Below are 21,206 nucleotides of genomic sequence, written 5' to 3' on the forward strand. Positions count from 1 at the left end.
CCCCCCCCCACTCTCGCGAGAAGAGGCACCGCGCTGAAAACTTGCGAAGGCCTGTCCAGCAGGTTGGAAGCGTAGTAGAAATTCTCGCGAGAAGTAGTTACCGTTGCCTCCGAAGAGGGGCGGGGCCTCAGAGGTGCACCAGGTGGGAATTGCCGCCAGAGCTGAATCAGGCCGGAGTCGGATTTGAGATTAAGTGGGATTTGGAACCGTGCAGATGCGGAAGGAAACTCCACCTCCCCTAGTGCCCCCGGCGGCCCGCGAATGGAACCTGCCTCCTAATGCGCCCGCCTGTATGGAGCGGCAGCTGGAGGCTGCGCGATACCGGTCTGGTGAGCCGAGATCCCGGGCTTGGGAGCTCCCTAGCTCGCCCCCGGGGTGCCCCTTCCCAGGGACCCTGTAGCCCGCCTCGACCCACGTGCCGTCCTGAGTAGCTGCCCGAACGCTGCCCTACATCCCTGAGCTCAGATCCGGACCCGGCCCGCGTGCTGGGCTGTGCGATCCCCAGAGAGACGAGCCGCTCCGCCTCTCGCGCTGACTCCCTGTACCCTCTCTTAGACGGGGCGCTTCTGCTCGGCGCCTCCAGCCTTAGTGGTCGCTGCTGGGCCGGCTCCCTCTGGCTTTTCAAAGACCCATGTGCTGCTCCCAATGAAGGCTTCTGCTCCGCTGGAGTCCAGACGGAAGCCGGAGTGGCCGACCTCACGTGGGTTGGGGACAGAGGTATCCTAGTGGCTTCGGATTCAGGTGAGTGACTTTTCCCTTCCCTTCTCGGCCCTCCTCCGTGGAATGGATTTTTGGTCGCTGGTTGGACTGGGCTCAATCTTTAATGTTCCGTAATCACCGCCTGGAGGAGCTGAGAGTGTTGCCAAGTAGTTGAGCAATTATTTATTAGTGTCTGAATAATTAATTGGAAAGGGTCACTGGGTTGTGTATGCTGAGACGATTGTGAAGACTTCGTCCTTGTCTCCTGGGAACTGATTCTGTAGTCTTCTCGTGGGAATAGACTAATGGATTTTGTGGGTGATTTCATCTTTTCCTGCCTTCTTGAAGTTTAATTGTCTAGGCTGTTATTAAAAATACATTTAGGTTGCATAAAACCAAATGGCCTGGAAGTTAGCTGAATCCCCTAATATTGTAGGTTTCCTTTTTGTGCGAATGGGCCTACTTTTGTTAGTTTAGTATGGTTGCATGAGTTTTGGAAGGGAATTGCTGTTTTTGTATAATCTAAGCTCATGTTTCTTGTATTCCCTCACCTCACCCTACTTCATCCCCAACAGGTGCTGTTGAATTGTGGGAGTTGGATGAGAATGAGACACTTATTGTCAGCAAGTTCTGCAAGTATGAGCACGATGACATTGTGTCTACAGTTGCTGTCCTCAGCTCTGGCACACAAGCTGTCAGTGGTAGCAAAGACTTCTGGTAGGACCCTGTTCCCATCATTTCTGTTTAGATTTCCTTTGGTTGTCCTTGCCATCCTGTTAACTTAGGTAACATTTTGGGCTCCTTATGAGAATCTAGTGACTAGTTATATGGCATGTCTATTGGGTTGCCTTAGAGATAGGGCAATCCCTTGTAAATAGAGCATAGCAGGAGTCCAGGAGGCAAGGACATGGGACATGCTGGCTAAAGCAAGTTCTTGTATGAACACACTGTTCTTGGTGGTGCAGGTTAAGATTAATATCTTATTCCTGTTTCTTTGCTTCTTAGCGTCAAGATCTGGGACCTTGCTCAGCAGATGGTACTAAACTCATACCGAGGTTAGTGTTCATTTCTTTTCGTCAGTCCTGGCCTTAGTTGCCTTGTTTTTTATTCTCTTTGGGCTCTTTAAACTTGGGGTGTTAGGAGTGGCAGTTCCATGTTCTGCCTGGAGGATTTTTTGTTTTTTATTTTTTCTAGAAACTGTCAGATTCCAATATCCATCCCCTCTCCTTGTCTCAGATTTCTCAATTTCTATTGATGGTCTCATACCTTGTTGGCTCGAGAGGACTTGTTTCATCTTCCTGCACTCCTGCTCTCCCACTGTCAGTGGCCACCAGCTTCTTTGGAGTCTTCTGTTTGGTCAGTCGTGTTCTTGACCATCTCTGAGGCCTCACTCACTTTCAGACTTTATCTCTCTCACATGTGGCACTCATCTCTCCACTTAGAATTTCTGACTCTTGGTCCTTCATTGGCTTCTTGTGGGCCACAGATTGAAACCATGTTTTCTTGTCACAGCATTCAAGCCATTTTTCTGTCATTTCCTACTAGCATATCACAGGTATAGTATATACTTGACCTTCTCAAAGATAAGGCCTGAAACTTGCAATAAACTTGAGGTTTTGAATATTTATCTCCACTAAAAAAGCGCCTACAGTGTTACCTTGGTTCATGAACTTAATTCCATGATCCTCTATGCAGAGAGATCTAAATCAAATTTTCCCATAAAGTCAACATTGAACTTAACCATGGAATTTGATAGAGGTCTTGTCCAATTCAGCATGCAACTAGAATCATGGAAAGAATTAAGTTTGTCTTAGTTACTTTTCTCTCCTTTCTGAGACTTAATTCCCAACACCACAAACTAAGGGCTTATTTAGTTGACACTTTGTAGAGGTTTCCGTCCATAATCTGCTGGCTTCAAGGCAGGGTGGCATATGGCAAAGGGGCAACTGTTCATGGTGGCAGAAGACAGCAAAAGCAACAAGCAAAGGCTGTGTTTTATATTATATTCAGGCAACTGACCCTAAGGCAAGTGTAGCACTCACACCCCTAATCCTAGCCAGAACTAAGAGAAACCAGTGGACAGATGTACTAATCACATATCCTTGACACAAGGTTCTCTTGTACATATACTACAGTCTAATTCAAGAGCCTCCTGCTTCAGCCTCCCATGAGCTGAGATTACAGTTATGCACAGCACTAGTCATAAGAAATACAGTGGAGGAGGATCTTCAGGTAGCTTGCAGTATATATACAGTATACTCTTGTGTCAAAAAAGGAAAAAGGTCTATTTTTTTCTGTGGTGTACCATCACTCTCTTTAATGTTCTTCTTTGTGCTTACCTTCATTAACAGGGTTAACAGTTTAAATACAAAACAAAAACCAGTTTATTTTGGTAGCAACTTTTCAGGGTTTTTTTTTGTGTGTGTGTGTATGCAGGGTCTCACTACGCAACTCGGACTTGTAGTGATCCTCCTTTTTTCCAGCCTCCCTAGTGCTGGGATTACAGGCGTGTACACCCGGGCCTGCACTCCATCACCAGCTTGGTGCACCTGGGGGACTGGACTGGCATGGCAGGTGCCAGCGATCGAACCCTGGCCCCACTGACTAGCTCACTGGCCCCGACAGCAACTTTTCATGAGCATAATAATCAGAGCTTGTTGAACATAGGGCCTTTGTACTGAGCCATTTTCCCAGCCCTTTCTATTTCTTTCATTTTGAGACAGGGTCTTGCTAATTTGTGCAGACTGGCTAGGACTCCCGATCCTTCTGCTTCAGCCTCCCAGAGGTTGGAACTACACACCTATGCTACCAAGCCTGGCCAGCTAGAACTTGGAGGAATATGTAGCTATGAAATAGATATGTTGAGTGTTTGCTGGTTTTCTTAACGGCTAAGTACCTTTCCTTACTACTGTTCTCTAATTTCAAAGTATATAACTCAGCTTGTATCAAAATAAAAACATGTATATACTCTGAACCTTCAAGGTTACTTGCAAATTATTGAACAATAGTATTAAAATGTCCATGTCCAAAGTTTCCTATATATGATCTCTTTTTTTTTGGCTTTTTGAGACCAGGTCTTGCTCTGCAGTCCAGGCTGGCCTCGAACTCTCTGAAGTTCATACTGGCCTCAAACTCCCAGCAGTCATCTTGCCTCAGTCTCCCGAGTGCTGGGATTACAGGAGTGTGCTACCACATGGGGCTCCCAGTTAATGCTTTTTCATAGCACTTAATAGTTCTTCATTAGTTCTCTTCCCTACACCGAATTCCAAATCCTTTAGGCTGGAGGAAGTATGTGATCTTCATCTTTTATAAACTGTCGTAGTGCTTGTCTCAGAGTTTGCTTGTTTCAAGTAAGCAGTAAGTTTGCTTCTCAATTTGCTGTCCGTTGGGCTTTCCATCGATTCTAGGGCTAGGAAAGAACTGTGGGAAGTGGCTCAGCCTTCATGGCAGAGCAGGCGCGTGTTCAGATTACCTTGGAAAGTCTGGGTAGAGATGGTTTTTATAGCTCGTACTTAATGTATAGCAGTGATCTTCAAAATTTTTTACATGTAGACATCCTAAAATTTGAAAGCTATACCCCCCTCATATATTTTAAAATCACTATCCTAAGCATTTTAGATTTAAATAGTTGCAAAGGTAATTTCTGGCATATCCTTCATTGTACTCTTAATACAAGCATGTTTGTCAAAATTTTACATTAGCAAAGTAAGTGCATTTATTCAAAATATCTATCAGATAGCAAAACAAAACAAAACACTTTGCCTTGTTAAGCCAGTTGGCCAAGTTTAAGTTTACTTGCCGTCAGAAAAACGTCTCAATTCACTTGTAAATTCAGATCACCTCGTTAGTTGTGTTCTTATGACAACTTTCTATCAGGTTTTAGTTCACGTTGTTAGAAATACATAAATCCCAAAGCTAGGCTTTTATTTTTGATGTAACTCAAAGGCAATCCCCTTACTGAACTTCCCTTGGCCACTCTTTGCTTTGCCTTTTGACTATAAGGAAAAGCTCGTCTGGTCTCTTAGATTGAACTCTTAGGTTTTTCTCTGCCTGAGCACTGTGCTGTGGGAAGATTTGGGCTGGTCTAAGAAGTGGGAGATCGGTGACCATGGAAGCCCAGGCAGATCAATCTGAGGAAAGAAAGAAAATGTTAGAAAAATCTGCTTAAAACTCTTAAGTGCCAAGAATGCTTTCAGAAGCTTTTGTATACTACTTGTGGATTATACTCTCATCTGAAACCTGCTTTTCTAGAGTATATCTAACTCCTGCATCTAGTCTATCTTATTGCAGATTCCTTCACTGTTACTAAACCTCTAATTTCTGCTTCGTTGTTTTCATTAATTCCTTTCCCTCAAACTTTTATTAGCTTTTATATCTCTATCAATCTTTCCTTTTAGCATTTCTTACTTTTTAGCCTTTCATGAAATTTGTTTAATTGCATCAGAAAACCAGGCCTGTTTCCTGCAGCCTTCCTTTTGCCCCTTGGTTTTGTGTCTCAGTTTGCGTGCAGCGTTTGCACCTCCCACTGTTCCATGTCTCTCTCCTTTATAGCTCATGCAGGGCAGGTGACCTGTGTTGCTGCCTCTCCCCACAAGGACTCCATGTTGCTTTCATGCGGCGAGGTGAGATACAGCTTCTTCCTGGGTCACAGTTGGAATCTGTAGGCCAAAATTTGTGGTTTGGGGACCTGCTGGCAGTGGCTCCTTTGGATTACAGAGCCTCTTTCTGTTCTTCCTTTCAGGACAATAGAATTTTACTCTGGGATACCCGATGTCCCAAGCCAGCATCACAGATGGGTGAGTCCTGAGAGCCAGGGTGGGAGGGCTGTACTAGGAACTCCCCCAGAAGAGGCTTTCTTTGGCCAGAGGCAAAGCAGAGCTGCCAGAGGCTCGGTCACTGACATAGAGACATGATCTCTGTAAGGGACACCAAAAGGAAGGGCTGGTTCTTGGACTGGCACTTCCATTTTGTAAAACAGGGAAAAAGAGCTAGAATTACTGCTTCCTGCATTGTGCTTGGAACTTGCCTGTGACTTGCGCCTCACTAGAGGGCAGCAGGCTGGTGGATAATGTATTTACCAAGTTCAGGGATGAGCACACGACTCCTTTTACAGGGTTTGAGGAACTGAATAAAGGTGCTCCCTAGAGTTTGACATCATTTGAGAAACTCCAGGTTTTGTTTCAGTCCTCCCTTCTCTCCTTTGTAGGCTGTGGTGCCTCTGGCTACCTTCCTACCTCCCTGGCTTGGCATCCTCAGCAGAGTGAAGTCTTTGTCTTTGGTAAGGCAGCGTGTCGGCCTGCATCGGCCTGCATCGTGACTCTGCAGAGGGGGAGGGGGAGGGGCAGGGCAGACTCCCAGATACTTGCACTCAGTCTCGTCAGCACAGAGAGCGCTAGGTGAACTATGCCTTCTTCTCAGTGTATGTGATTCCTGGTTGTTCCAGCTTCCCTATTCTGAGCATGGCTGGAAGCCAGTGAACCACAAAGTGTGTGGTTTGTTACATGGAGGACTGGTGTCCTGCGGGGAGGTGAGATGCCATGGTGGTGAAGAGACTGTGCACATGGTAATAGTTTGTGGTTGAAAACAGCACCTCTGGGGCTGGGGAGATGGCTCAGTAGAAAAAGCGCTTTCCTGCCAAGTGCAAGGGCCTGAGTTCAATCCCCGGTTCCGCTCCCAAAAAGAAAACAGCACCTCTGCACCCATCAATTCTCTTAGCTACCTAATGAATCATATTCCTACTTTGCAAAAGAGGAAACTGATGCTCAGTAATTAATTTGTCCAAGCTATAGAAACTAGGGTTCAAACCCAGGTTTGGCTAACACCAAATCTTTGATCTTAACCATTGTGACCTGCCCTTTCTTTTTTCTGTAGGTGATGAGAACGGCGTGGTGTCTCTTGTGGATACCAAGAGTGCAAGCTGTGCCCTCAGCTCAGCTGTGCACACCCAGTGTGTCACCAGACTGGTGTTCTCCCCACACAGGTAGTGTTCTTTGTCAGCAGGACCCTGTAGACAGGACTGGGCAGAGCAAGGGACAGACGTATTTTGGCAGGCCTTAGTGATCCAGTCTGTTCTTTAAGGCAGGCAGGCAGGCAGGCAGGCAGTACTCCAGTTGAGGGTGCTCCTGCGACTGGTCTTACTGGGATTGCACAGTCAGCTGAAGTTGGCCGAGACGTTTCATTCCTGCTCAGCACCCAGAATGGTTTATACTGCGGGCTTTAGGGGCGTGTTGTCAGCAGAGCCTGTGTTTTCAGGTAGCTGAAGCAGTGGAGAGAGCCCAGGTGAGGTGATGAGTGGCTGGGGGGTTTTGCTCCGTCTCCTATTTCCTTGGGACTTGGAATGGTACCTAGATGCCAGGACAAGGGGCGGATCGGCCGCCACCTGTGCTGGAGTTTGGTGGACACAGCCGATTTTTGTCTTCGAGTCCATGAACTTTTCACATATGTCTTTGTCCTTCCTAGTGTTTCCTTCCTGGCCTCCCTCAGTGAAGACTGCTCCCTGGCTGTGCTGGACTCAAGTCTTTCAGAGGTGTAAGTATGCAGTGGGGTCCTGTGATCGGGAAGCAGGGAGGGCGCAGTGCTCAGCAGATTCTTTTCTCTCTTCAGAAGAGTGAGCATTTTCTGGGTGTATCTGAGCACCAGGACCAGGCACATTCCTCCCTGTACCCAGGGCGAATTTACAACCAGAGGTGTCCCTGGTAGAAGAGCCTGTGGAGAGCTGGGTGGAACGTCCAAGTCTAGGCCCCCGCCCTGTCCCACAGTAGGGTGGCCTGCCCTTTTCATGTAGAGAACCAGGTATGTGATATGCAGCCTGCTGTGAGGTGAAAGGCACAGCTGGAAGATCTGAGGCGCACCTTCCTCATAATTTGTGCCTATCTGGCCCACATCGTTGCCTTGTTGTGGCCACTCTTCAGGTGGGGAGCACTGGGTTGGATGGCGGTGACGTCTGCTGTGGGTGGCTGCACTGCTCCTCTGGTGCTGAGGGCACACGCACGGCACCATGTGTGCACGGCAGAACAGCGTGCAGTGGCTGCGTTGGTCTCTCGCTTCTTACATCTGCTTGTTCTTGTCTCTGTCATGTCCCAGCGTTTTCTTTTCTTTCCCTCCTAGGTTTAGAAACCGAGCACATCGAGACTTTGTGAGAGACGCCACTTGGTCCCCACTCAACCACTCCCTCCTTACCACAGTGGGCTGGGACCATCAAGTCATCCACCATGTCCTGCCCCTAGACCCTCTCCCAGACCTCAGACCTGAGAGTGCCTCTGAGTAGATTGTATTTAAGAGAAAGGCAAACCCCGTAAGATTCACTCCTTTGCCTGTGCCTCGGTTTGTGAGACAACACAGAGACTTGTGTAGTGTGTTGATACACTACATCTGTAAAGTTAATAGGGATGGTATTTCAGCCTGAGGGAAGCTGGATTCTGGGGTACTATGGTTACAGCAAGGAAAAACGTTCTAGAAAATGGATATAAATGAGTGCATTTATAGACCCATAGTTTTTTGAGAGAAGAGTTAAAACCATCCTGTTTTCCCATGTACTTCTCCCTCCCCCCTAAAAAATTGACAAGGTTTTCTGCTTTACAAGTCACTATGGGGAATTAGCCAAGTTTTTGGAAGCAGATCTATGCTATTCATACAGATAGGGACAACTTATTTTATAGAGCTTAATTCACAACTATGGGGAGTAATTCCATGCCCAAGAATCCAACCCAGCTCCTTTGAAGAGGAGGCAGGATATACTCAGTAAAGTTCCGCACAGCTTCATGCTATTAAGCTGAATCAGAGGTCTGGCTGGCGCTCACGTAATGCCTGCTGCTCTGCCCCCGTGGCGCTGTAAGATACGAGTATTTTTCTGTCATCGGGGAAGCTAGGGACGATGGCAAGCTTAAGGGCATTTCAGCTAAGTTAGAAAGCTGACATGGACTGTTACAGAGAAATTTTTGTCACTTCCCACCTAAAACCAGCCTGAAGTTTGCCCTGCTTCTAGACGCTCTGGATAAAGGAAGTCTGAGTGCTGTATTGTGGACTCTTCTAGGATTTTTAAATCCAGCATCAAGGAAAATGTGAAATACTGGTTGGTAAAATAAAGTTTACGTGTTTATCTTTTTGAAGTCTGTGTTATATACATTTGAACATAGTGTATTTCACTTATGTGAGTCAGTATATTTTGGTTTTCTAAGGGTCTCACTATAGTTGAGTCTGGCCCCAAACTCACAGCAGTCCTGCCTCAGCCTCCTGAGTGCTGGGATTACAATCATGTGCAGCTGCTCACAGTCACAGTAATGGGGTTTTCGTCTTCCAGTGCACTGAGGATTCTGTGCTGCAGGTCCCAGAGTAGCTAGTTGGAACTTAAAGGGGATGTTTATTTTGTTGGCTGATTGAAATGGCTACTGCCAGAACTCAAGACTAAATTACTTGATTGTATTTGACTTTTTTTTTTTTTTTTTTGGTGGAACCGGGGATTGAACTCTGGTCCTTGCGCTTGCCAGGGAAGCGCTTATTCCACTGAGCCATCTTCCCAGCCCCACTTGATTGTATTTGAAAGTAAATACAATCAATTATGTACCTTTGAAACTTTCAAATTCAGATAAAATTATGTGAAAGTGTGCATCTTAAAAGAATATGGACAAAATATTTCTTAAAGTTTCCCTGCATCATCCTGCTAGTTGGAGCTCTGTTCTCTTGCTTACCTTTGAGTAAAATGTGTGAGAAGTCATGAGTTCCTGGTGTTAAGAGGAATAAAGTCTTCCACTGTTCTTAATTATTAGCTTCCTAAGAAGAAATCAGGTGGTTAGGTGGAATTACTCAAGTTCTGCTCAGGTGAAAGCTTAAGTTTTGTGGGTACTTAAGAGGAAGGAAGGGCATGATATGGACAGGTATTAAATTTATTTAGATAGCTTTTTTCTTCTTGGGTTTAAGAAGTATAAAGAAAAATCAGAAAGAGAAAAGATGCCAACACAATGTATGTACATGTTTAGATGGTTACAGTTACACCAAAGAAGGAAAGCATGGTTCTCTTTTATTATAAAACAAAACAAAAGGCTGGATTTGTACATGATTCACATGACTGCCACAAGATGTATAAACATAATCAAAGTCAAGGAACAATTAGAACAGTTTTGGATGAACATATAATGGTGAGAAGAGAGTTTTTTTAAGAAAAGATGACCTCAAAGCAATATCGTGAGTTGACAATTCTTGAGAGTAGTTTTAGGACAGTAAGCAAGGACTTGCTAGTGACAGCAATGGAGAACATTTTCTTTAAAAAAAAAAAAATCTTGCATTTAATCTCACTGGTTCAAATGTCTATAAACACTAGTAAATCTATTTCCTAAGTTCATTATGCTTACTCTGAAATCCATTTGCCTGATCCCTTGTATTTCAAGTACTGCTCTCTGGTCCACCAAGGTGCTTAGCCCTTCTTGGACCCACAAGGAACACTGAAGAAATGTTACCTAGACTGAGGTGAAATCAGACACCAGCCTGATTATTGATGCATTTTGCTGCCTCAGAGAACAGTTGGGATATGGATCATTAATAAATTTCTCCAGGCACTACTGGCTCACAGTCACAGCAGAAAAACACAAAGTGGGCCATGTTTCCTAAGGACAAAAGATGGAGGAAGGTCGTATTTTATTTGATAAAATTTAAAAATTCAACTTCAGATAGTTCAAAAAGACACTTGCCATTAGACCTGGAGATGAAGGACTCTGATTTTCAAAACATTCTTGTTGCTTTTGGACAACATAAGTTAATGTTTTTCAAATACACATACATCTGTATTTCAATAGTTTGGCTTAACTTTGAGTCTACCAACTAAGAACAGGAGGTTAAAAAAAAAAAAAAAAACTTGTTCTAAAATACATAAGCATTGTAGAAGAGAAAATGTTCTAGTGTGTTCTGAAAAACTTAAGGAGAGCCAACCTGGAAAACGACAGAATTAATCCACAGTGACCATTTGCAGTGAGTGCCTTATCGCCAGTCTGGGTCACGCTGACCAAATCAGAATCACTTTTCCAGGAAGCTGACTTTGTTGGAAAGAGTAGGCAAACTAGTCTATTTTGAACTAAGTAAACTTCTCTCAAGAACTTAGACTGTAGCTGATGTAATATGTTTTTGGAAAAATTAAACAAGATTAAGTAGATCACTGTTGGGTCCAAAACACATCTTTGTTGAATTCTTCATTGAAAAAGAAGCAGTTACGGTGTATTTATTTTTATTTACAGTCAGGAATAGTACAGAGGAGCTAAAGGAAGAGTGAACATCTGAAAAGAAGTAGCCATTTCTTAAATTGTTAACGTCCACTGCCCAACCCATGATCCTCTAGTCTCACACATTTAGTGTGGAAACCTTCCTTGCAAAGGATATTCTGCAGCTTCAGTGTAAAGAACAGATTATCAAAATTCAAATAAGAGTTTAGCTTCCAATAAACGTTCTTTTTTTTTTTTTAAACGTATTTAGTACAGGATCTCACTACACAGATTGGGCTTGTAGTGATCCTCCTGTTTTTAGCCTCCCAAGAGTTGGGATTACAGGCATGCGCCACTATGCCCAGTCTTCAATAAACATTTTTAAATGTTCTGATAGAAGCCACGCTAGTGTCCTTGGTTTTGAGTTCCTATAGTGAATATAAATATATCTCACTTGCCCCTGTAATGGAGCTCTAGATTCCAGTCAAGCATTTCATGTTGAGAGGTATTAAGTTAGAAGAATTAGGGTGCCAGGGAGATAGCTCAGTGGCATAACCTCCTGCCTGGCAAGCGCAATGTCCTGGGTTTGATTCCCAGCACAAAAAACAAACAGGAAGATCACTACAAGTCCCAGGTGAGTAGTGAGTCCCTGTACCAAATACATAAATGAAAAGCAAACAAACAAACAACTTAGAGAAAGTGAAATGCAGCTTACGCAGCTTTTCTTTAATTTGTTTTTAGTAATGGGGATTGAACTCAGGACGTTGCGTTCGCCAGGCAGGTGCTTATGCAGCTGAGCTATAAGTGGCTGAGCTATGCCAGCGAAGCAGCTTTTCTGATGGTCTACCTTCTGCATCTTTGTGGAGCACATGCTTTTCACCAAGGAGCAACATAAAAACTTAAAAATGGTGCACGATAAAAATAGTTGAGATCTGTAACCCTTCTACTAAATCTTGAGTTTTGATTCTCAGTAGGAAAGTCATGAGTTACAGTGATTGAGCAATAGTTTAAAGACTAAAAATAATTTGAAATATTATCAAATAGTGAAGGATTGCTTCTCATAGACACACCTTCCCTCTAAAGATGAGATAATTTACTAGAAAATGCTGTACAATTTACCATCATCTGTGGTGAATGCTCCTAGTGTTTACCCTCTGATTGATTTTATTCCGTGATACTTCTCCAACTTACTTCCACGAACATCATGAAGATTTTGGACAAATGCTTCGTTGAAACCAAAGTCCTTCATATCCACCACGTTGGCTTCCTCTAGTTGAGTCTTGTTAAATTTGAAGGGGGTCACCCTGCTTCAGGAATTTCATCAGTTTCCCAAGTAAAAAGCACTTGTAAATGTCTACTCTACTTGGTGAGAACCGGCCTAGCACTAACGTATGTTTTCTAAGTATGCAGGTGGGTGTGTAAAAATAAGTACTTTGTTTTTGACAGCAAGAACTCAAAGGAAAAGGATTGTGGACAATAAGCGACACAGAACACTGATTTCCAACATAACTTTCCTCGGTGTTCTATGATTTATCATCTGCTAACCATCGAGAGTCATACTCCCAGCTCTTCGACATAGTCATTCTGAATTAAGAAAAGGTCATTTTGGGACATCCATTGTTGTATCCTGGCATTCTCATTGTTGTATCCTGTATTCTCATACGACCTTGTTGTATCTTGACCATCAGTCACATTTTCAGAAGAAGAGATCAGGTATGAAATCTAGCCATGAGCACTACAGCAGGATAAGAACCCAGAGGACTGACACAGGTGCAGATCGGTGAGGTTCAGGTTGATAGGTAAGTCTGGCTTCTGCAATGGACACACCATTAACATCTAGGGCCCCGGGCAGCAGTGTGAGTGGAAGGGTACAAATCTGGTGGGAAATTTCAGTGAGGTAGGAAATTGAAAGGCAGGGGTTGCTGGGAGAGGGGCTCATAAGAAGAGAGAGGCAAACTCCTATTCCACATTAAGAATATCTCAAAAGGCTGGATGTGGTGGCACATGCCTGTAATCCCAGTACTTGGGAGGCTGAGGCAAGAGGATCACTGAGTGTGAGGCCAGCTGCACAGTGAAACTCTGTGTCCAAAAAAAAAAAAAAAATCTCAGAAGGAGATAGAAGGCTAGAGGGGCTCAAGCTGAAAAGATAGAGGGGTCTGGCAAGGTTGGGGGTCTCAGTAACCACATGTAGTACCTGTAGTTTATAGAACAGGAGGAGAAGTAAAAACATAAAACCAATAGCAAGAAGTGGGTTACATGGGCAGGAATTGGGACGCAAGTAAGTACACATGGTCAGCAGAGTTAGAGAATACACTGGAAGTCATCCACCAGCATCCAAGTTGTTGCCAAACCTGATCCCATGTTGGCCCCAGGAGGCTTAATTATTACCTCCTGGTTTCATTCACCTTCACCCAAGGAATGGAGAGTGCATGGAGAACACAGATGGGACCCAAGTGCCTCAAGATGGCACAGGGCAGGAGTGGGATATCAGGTCTGGTGAACAACCAAACTGTTCTCATCACGCCACTTTTTCCCGAGAGGGACGGCCGTGCTCTAGCTCTGAGTGTAGAATGCATCCGTTCACTAGGTCACAAGATCCTTAAAAGCAGAAACAGTTTAAGAGTCCATCAGGGCCTGACGCCTGCTCAGTGAATATTTGTGGAAATATTTATTGAATACCTAAGGAAGATAAAGATGGATGAAGAAAGGAGCCACGGTCTCTACTGGATCTGTTGGGTGGGCATTCAATCAGAATTTCCCAGAACTTTAGTGAAATACTCCTGGTCCTAGCATTCTATATCATTTATTTTAATTCTAAATACTACTACTGACTTAAAAACAACACTTCTCTTGGTTTCTTTTTAGTGCAGACAAAAGATAAATGTTCTGTGGATTTGATCAGTGTTTTCTGCTACTCCCTGGGTCATGTAGGCCATAGTAATACGTGGACTAGGTAGACAGCAGTGGTCTCTGAAAGGATGGACATGTGTTCTGAGACCTCCTATAACAGAGAACAGAGATTGACATCATAAAAGCATCTGCCTTAGAGACTCATTCTGTGTATCTTTCTTCCTGTTGATGTATTTTTTAAAAAAGTGGCTGTCCGATACCTAGAATAGTATTCACTGTATACCTGAGATTTATGACCACTTATCACCATTGGCTCATATAATACAGGCTCCAAGATTAGTGACCTATAGAGATTAGGTTTTTGTCTTCTCTTGAGCAATTAAAGGACTGCTAAATATTGGGCCTATTTTCTTGCAGGGCAACCATTAGCAGCTACTCAGAGCACTGTTCCTGATCATACCAATCTCTGTTGTCTCCTGACCAAGAACCTCCATATTACTTGCGTTTCACTGGGCTTGAACTGGTTTTCTTTGGGGGCTGCTTGAACTGTTATTCTTCTAATAAAGTTGACTCTTCAGTCTTATTATGTCTGCTTTACTGCTATACGTGACCTCTGGTTGAGTCTCAGCATTTGAGTATGAGAACTGTTCTCTGTTGGGTACTCCTTCCGATAGCCTTCATGCATTGGGCCCTGATTATATGTGAAGTACTGAGCTGATGATTTTTCATACCATATCTTCTTTAGTTCATATAAAGCCCTATGAAGAAAGTATGGGCTACTCTACACGTGGAAACTGTAGCTCACAGAGGCTAAAGGCACAGCAAGATGATAAAACTTCTAAGTGATGACACAAACATTGCATTGAAACTAGCTGTGGTGGAGCACGCCTTTAGGCCCAGCACTTCGCAGGCTGAGGTGGGAGGGTCACCACTAGTTTGTAAGCCAGCATGGACTACACAGTCTGACTGCAGAGCAAGACCCTATATCAAAAAACAAAAACAAAAAAAAATCCTTGCATTTAAAAGTTGAACCCAAAAGCTGAGTCCAAAGCTGAAAAATTTAAACTTTACATTAGATTTCTTCCACAACCAGTAGTCTTGTACAAATAGACTCATTGCTATCACAGTCTTTCTTTCCAGTATGGGGCGGAGCACCAGGAAGCAGCACTGAGTCCCAGGAATGCTGCCTTGTCCTCCCACAGCCCACGGTGGCGCTCACTCTCTGCCAGTGTTAGACAACGGCTTTGGCTTTGTTGGCTCTGAGAGCTGTAGCTATGCTGAAGAGGGAGGACAGGTGGTTCTGGGGTCACTGTGACTCTCATAAATCACTGATTGTGGCACTGAGTTGTGTGTGTGTGTGTGTGTGTGTGTGTGTGTGTGTGTGTGGTACACAGGCAGGCTGTCCTCATACTGTACATGGGCCAGCCCCTATAAAGGGGTTCAAGCTCTGGCCTCGTAGCTGCCAGACTGCTGAGATGGGGAGGCTGTTGTTATGGGTTGGTAAGTGTGCACTGTGTCTCAGTGCAGGAAGTGCCAGGCTTTCTGAGTTTGTCACCTTGCTGATCTCCAGTAGAGCAGCCTGGGACGCAGGGATCTGGATGAGGTGGTGATGGGGTAGGACAGAATGTTCATGAGAACTCAGGGAGAAAAGACCATAGCAGTAAGGTTCTCCAAGCTGATTGAACATTAGACATTTTCCTGCTTAGGTTCCCCCTTGGACCAATTAAATGAGACTCTCTGAAGTAGAAGCTAGGATACCAGTACTTGGAAATTTGCTCTCAGGATTAGGAACCACTGACCTAGAGCTCTTGCGGGATCATCTAAAAATCAACATTCCTGTGCGAGGCATATGTGGGTACAGGGGATACTTATTAGAGAGAAAAGGAACTTAGGCGCAGTTAGCTTTATTGGCTTGACATTAGAGGAGAAGACATGAGTGAAGGGTATGTGTCTCCATGTGTGCATCTGTATGTGGGTACAGTGCCAAGCTGGTGACGATGCCTGCTAGTCAGAAGGTGCTCAGGGGCACTGCTGGAGGTGTGCAGACAAGTCTGTGTGACCTCTTCCTCTGTTTCTTGCAGTGCTGGCTCTTGTGCTGAAACACCATGACGGTAAGAAAATAGTACTATGGAGATTCTCCGGCTAGGAAGTCCTCCAGCCTGCCTGTGTCCTGCAGCCCTCCTTGCCTGGCTCCTCTGCCAGGGGTTACTGATCCCTTACAGTTCAGCAGAGGATCCTCAGCCACCTGCTTTCATGTCACTCTGTGCCAGGCTACAGACAAGGATTCCTTTTTGATCAGGATTTCACAAAGCATTCTAAGCCCTCTACCTGGGGCTCTCAGCAAGGGGGAGGGATCGGACCTCAAGGTCTTCGGTCGTCGGTGGGCTTTGGCATGTATGTGGTGGTGCTGAGGAATCCTCTACACTCACCTGGCTTCCTGGGCCAGGCACTCACACTTCTTTCTGGGGGCAGAACTCTGCCTCTTCCCTCATCTCTGTCCACTGACATGTGCTCTCCCTGACTAGGTGCTGCCTACAAACTGGTGTGTTATTTCTCAAACTGGGCACATAGTCGACCAGGCCCTGCCTCTGTGTTGCCCCAAGACCTGGACCCCTTTCTCTGCACCCACTTGATATTTGCCTTTGCCTCAATGAGCAACAATCAGATTATTGCCAAGGATCTCCAGGATGAGGAAATTTTCTACCCAGAATTCAACAAACTCAAAGAAAGGTGTGTTTGTATTGGATTTGGGGTCAGATTTTCAGATTTTACTGATGTAAGGGAATTAAGCCTATTTCTTCTATTACTTTTAGCCTTTTCTCTGATCTTTCCTGTCCTAGCGTCCTCCCAAAAGCATTTCCATAGCATTCCTAGTGCGAGAACTCCCAGTTAACCAATTCTCAGAGCTCCTTCTTGCCTCCTTGCCTTGGTCATTTTTCTGCTTCTGTTGGATGCCATCTCTTTTCTCTCTGCCTGGCAATCTCTAGGTCCCCTTCTGAGGCCAGGTGTGAAGATTTAAGGTATTAATGCTATTAAGGTACTTTAAGAGATTCTGAACATAACAAATGCTCAACTAACACTGATGTTTTTCTAATCTTTTGTCACCTGCACTCCCCAAGTGGTGAGCTCCTCAAGGCAATGTTTCTTACATCTTTGAACACCAAGTGGCTAGGTCAGAACCTGCCGAGAGTTGGCACTCCTTGGTTATTTTCTTGTCCAAGGGATGGTTTGTTGCTGCATAGGTGGGAAGGATGAAAATCCTAGGCCACCAGATTGCAGGTTCCTGAGAGAGGGGAGTTTGCCCACTGCTTAATATTGTATCTGAAATACCTAAAGCAGTCAGGACACGTAGTTGTTGCTGAACAAGTATTTGCCGAGTGAATGAGTAAAGAGGACTATTTCAGGCTAGTCTTTTATTTATGGGAACATTATGGGATTGTAGGAAGAGTCTAGTAGATTTTGTATAGCCTTTTAATTGTGGGGCTGCAATGAGACTTGGGCTGATTGCTTTCCCTTTTCCTTTTTTCCTCTTCCCCGTGTCTTTCTCTCTCTTCCCGCCCACCTTCGCCTTCCTTTCTTTCCCCAGTGTGCCATTCCCCCATTTCCCATTGTTCTTCCAATTAGCCAAGCAAAAGGAAGGGTGAATTCAGCTGTGCCCTGGCAGGAAGACGCAGCTCACTCACTTCCTGTCCCACATCCTAGGAACAAGGAGCTGAAAACACTGCTGTCCCTTGGAGGGTGGAACTTCGGCACATCGAGGTGAGCTCTTCTCACTCACTTTTTTTCTTTGAGAATGGAGCAGGAGGGCTAGAAGTGAGGATGGTAGGGCGAGAGCGTCAGCTTCGCTGTGAGGACAGCAAGACTAGGGGGAAGCTTCCCAGCCCTGATTTCACCCTGGATTCAGCCCCCACCATGGGGCGCCATGGAAGAGAAGGCAGTTCCAGCAGATGGCAAGAAAGTGGGTGAGGGGGGATGAGACACAAGATGGGACAGTCTCAAACAAACCTCAACCTTCCATAAAACATAGGGGTTTTGTCTCTAAGGAGAGGCATCTTATGTTGACACAGGACCTGGTTTTCTTTACTTCATAAGTGGATCCAGTTATACCAGGATCCACTTAGTCAATTTTCTCGTTGCTAAGACAAAATACCTGACATCTACAAGTTAAAGGGGAAAGGTTTATTTATCTCACAGTTTGTAGAGGTTTCAATGCATAATCGGCTGGCTGCAGGGCAAAGTGGCTTGGCAGAGCGGCATTGCAGAGGAGAGAGCAGTTCTTTGTAGGCAGAAGACAGAAAAAGCAGTTGAACAAGGGATAAGACAAGTTTCTTCTGTTCCTTGTGTTGATTGTATCCAGGCTATCAGGGTTAGGGTGGAGCAAACCAATCATTGGACTGATTTAGTAACCATGCACCTTTAGTCCAAGTTTTTTTTTTTTTGTTGTTGTTGTTTTTTTGCAGTACCAGGGATTGAACTCAGGACCCTGCACTTGCCAGGCAAACGCTTATTCTACTGAGCTATCTCTTCAGCCCCTTAGTCCAAGTATTGCACCATGAGTCATCACACATTCTAGATCCAGTCACCTCTGAAAAGTCCCACTTAGGACTGTCTGAGGCTTTGGGAATACATTAAGCTGCAGCAGCCTCAAAAGCTGTATTGGAGAACAGGGGGCCACAACGCTAGTCTTAGAGTATGGGGACCACACATACATTCAGTGCATCATGATGCATGTTAGCCCTGAACCCTCCATGAGGCACTGTGGAGTAGATAACCTGCCTACATATTCTCTGAAAAAATGCTGCCTCTCAGTGATGGCCAAGGCCTTGCTTGAAAGAGAAAACAAAAATCAAACAAGAAAATCAGCACAAGAGACAGAAATTCCTCTTTAGAACACTGGCCTCTTATGTCAACTTAATCAGCCCAGGCCCAGATTAGCTCATAGAACATTCTGGAAGTGATGGTCTTGGCTCCCTCCAGTCAAGGAAAGAATGTTTGTGCTAGGACAATTTGTGGACCTGACAGTTATTGGTGAGGAACCATGAAGAGCAATTTTCCAGCAAGTGAACCAGGCCAGGGACCCTGAAGGAGACAGCTCACACACTGTCTCTGCACTTGTCTTGTGCTTGCTCTGGTGGGAATTAGGAGTGTGCTGAGGAGTATGGATGGTTGAGATTCTGCGAACAACATTCTTTGCCTCTTGCCCTGGTCTCTCTGCAGATTCACCACTATGCTGTCCACGTTTGCAAATCGTGAAAAGTTTATTGCTTCAGTTATCTCTTTCCTGAGGAGACATAACTTCGACGGGCTCGACCTTTTTTTCTTGTACCCTGGACTAAGAGGCAGCCCCATGCATGACCGGTGGAAATTTCTCTTCTTAATTGAAGTAAGGCCACCGTGGGAGGGCCAGGGTATAGCAACGGCTGTGCTTGTCTGTTTGTTTTGTAATCCCGTCCAGGCTCATGGCTAACAGGGAGCACAAGGCTGGGGGCAGGAGCAAGAGAGAAGAAGCCCAGCATTTTTTCCTGCTATGGTCTCCAGAGGACTTAGGCACTCTTCCTGCCTAGCAGGTGTCTTTGGTTGGTCTCTCTGCATCTGGGTCTTGCTCCAGCCCTCCAGCCTAAGCGGTGCCTGCTGTGTGCGGCATCCTGAACTCCCTTGGACAGTGCCAGTCTGGATTGGAGCTCCCAGCCCGCTCACCTCGTCTCTGTAAGCTCTGCCTTGTTAGTCTATACCTGCCTTTCTTGATGCCTGTGGCAGGGCCTGTCTCTGACTCAGCTCTGTGTCCCCAAACTTGCCCTATGGAGCTCAGCACTATAAATGCGTCCTGGAGGAAGCCTTCTCCTCAGCTATTTTGTCTGGTTCTGTCTTTTTCTAGGAGATCCTGTCTGCCTTCCAGAAGGAAGCGCTGCTCACTAATCGCCCAAGGCTCCTTCTCTCTGCTGCAGTCTCTGGTGTTCCACACATCGTTCAAATATCTTATGATGTACGCCTTTTAGGAAGGTCAGTAGGTCCTGGTGGCGCAGGATGGTGGGAAGGAGGAATCTTGAGCACAAGACCCCAGAGCAGCTCATACACTGTCTCTGCACTTGTCTTGTCCTTGCCCTGGTGTCAGTGGGAATTAGGAGTGTGCTGAGGAGTGTGGATGGGGCCAGAGTCAGCTGATTGTAGATACCCCAGGCCTTTTAATATATATATATTTGGTATAGGGTCTCACTATGCAGCTTGGACTCATAGTAGTCCTCCTGTTTTCAGCCTCTCCAGTTGGGATTACAGGCATGCACCACCATGCCCAGTCTTGGTGGCCAGCTCAATGTGTCCGGCAGTAGGGCCAGTGTAGCATGTGGTGCTGGGGATGGAACCCTGGTCCCCGTGCTCACTTAAGCAGGTGCTTAGTCTGCTGAGCTATCTTGCCGGCTCTCCCAGGCCTTTCCTTAGAAGATTAGAGGGAGATGCTGTCCTAGTGGCCACAGTGTTCTTATGGGTAGAGTCTTCTGCATGGCCTGGTGCTGGGTCTCACAAGAACAGAATGCCATGAGCCTGGCCTCTTCTTTCTCAGAGGACAGCTAGAGACACAACGTGGCAGATACTGGCTTTAGAGTAACAACCAGTGCTATAAAACCAAAGAGGAACGCCTGTTCACACCCACTTTTCAGAGCAGGTCTTCATGGCAAAGGTTAAAAAGGTAGACAAGAATTGTACGTGAATCTTTCTGGACATGTTGGCTCTGGGGTAATTTTCTTGAATCTCAACAATCCAGTACTTACAGATAAAGATACTGAGGCAGATGCAGGAAAGGGGAGGGCAGGAGTTTCTATGTGTGATTGCACAAGGGAGAGCCATTTCGGTGTGGAGGAAACAGGAGAAAGCGAGTAGAGGATGGCGTTGGTGAGTATTAATCCAGAACGCAGGCAAGGCTTAACCTGTTTGAGTTTCAAATTTTTCTTCTTCTCCTACTTTTTCTTCTTTTTTTTTTTTTTTAAGACATTCTTTATTTTCCAACAAATGCCTGAGATTTGCCTATACTGTCATATGAAGCAGTAGCTCATTAATTTTCACTGTATTTATGGATAAGCTATAATTCACTTATGGATGGGCATTTGGGCTTTTCAAGTTTTTATTATAAAAGATATTGCTCCTCTAAATATTCTCCAACAGATCTCTAGTTCTAACATCTATACCCAGGACAGGAGTTGCTAAATGAAGAAGTGAGTGAATTTTGATTTTACTAGATAACTCCACATTTTTATCTCAAAGTAGTTCCAACAACTTACACTCCCACTGCCAGTATAGAAGAGCTAAGATCATTTCATATTCTTGCCAGCATTTAAATTCATCATCATTTGATTGTTATTAACCAGGGTATGTGATGTGATATCATGTTATGGGTTTAGTTTGCAGGTCTCTGATTATAAATGAAGTCAAGCTATATTTTCTTTTTCTTTTCTTTTCTTTTTCTTTTTTTTTTTTTTT

At 44.9% G+C, this 21,206-nt stretch overlaps 2 protein-coding genes across 2 annotated transcripts in view; both read left to right on the forward strand.

The window, feature by feature from the left end:
• Positions 1–29: 29 nt before the first annotated feature.
• Positions 30–8,807, forward strand: Wdr77 (WD repeat domain 77). Its single transcript, XM_004641711.2, has 10 exons — positions 30–329; positions 556–741; positions 1,275–1,416; positions 1,705–1,754; positions 5,251–5,321; positions 5,441–5,495; positions 5,906–5,977; positions 6,571–6,679; positions 7,159–7,227; positions 7,807–8,807. The coding sequence occupies exons 1-10, from the start codon at positions 215–217 to the stop codon at positions 7,964–7,966; spliced, it is 1,029 nt and encodes a 342-aa protein (XP_004641768.1). The 5' UTR covers positions 30–214; the 3' UTR covers positions 7,967–8,807.
• Positions 8,808–15,165: 6,358 nt separating this feature from the next.
• The window catches only part of Ovgp1 (oviductal glycoprotein 1), a 16,073-nt gene continuing 10,032 nt past the window's right edge, over positions 15,166–21,206 (forward strand). Inside the window, exons 1-6 of the mRNA XM_004641735.2 lie at positions 15,166–15,236; positions 15,818–15,847; positions 16,262–16,466; positions 17,439–17,495; positions 18,954–19,119; positions 19,612–19,736. Of these exons, the coding sequence (XP_004641792.1) occupies positions 15,212–15,236; positions 15,818–15,847; positions 16,262–16,466; positions 17,439–17,495; positions 18,954–19,119; positions 19,612–19,736 (608 nt within the window). The 5' untranslated portion in view covers positions 15,166–15,211. The remainder of the gene's footprint in view (positions 15,237–15,817; positions 15,848–16,261; positions 16,467–17,438; positions 17,496–18,953; positions 19,120–19,611; positions 19,737–21,206) is intronic.

The sequence above is a fragment of the Octodon degus genome, unplaced genomic scaffold (genome assembly GCF_000260255.1).
Source record: "Octodon degus isolate 3935 unplaced genomic scaffold, OctDeg1.0 scaffold00140, whole genome shotgun sequence".
NCBI lineage: Eukaryota > Metazoa > Chordata > Mammalia > Rodentia > Octodontidae > Octodon > Octodon degus.

Bases quoted from the DNA above. Each gene is read 5' to 3' on its own strand.
- Wdr77 (XM_004641711.2), top strand. From the start codon at position 215: ATGCGGAAGGAAACTCCACCTCCCCTAGTGCCCCCGGCGGCCCGCGAA. The intron at 330-555 runs GTGAGCCGAGAT...ACCCTCTCTTAG, and splicing joins GGCTGCGCGATACCGGTCTG to ACGGGGCGCTTCTGCTCGGC. The intron at 7,228-7,806 runs GTAAGTATGCAG...TTTCCCTCCTAG, and splicing joins GACTCAAGTCTTTCAGAGGT to GTTTAGAAACCGAGCACATC.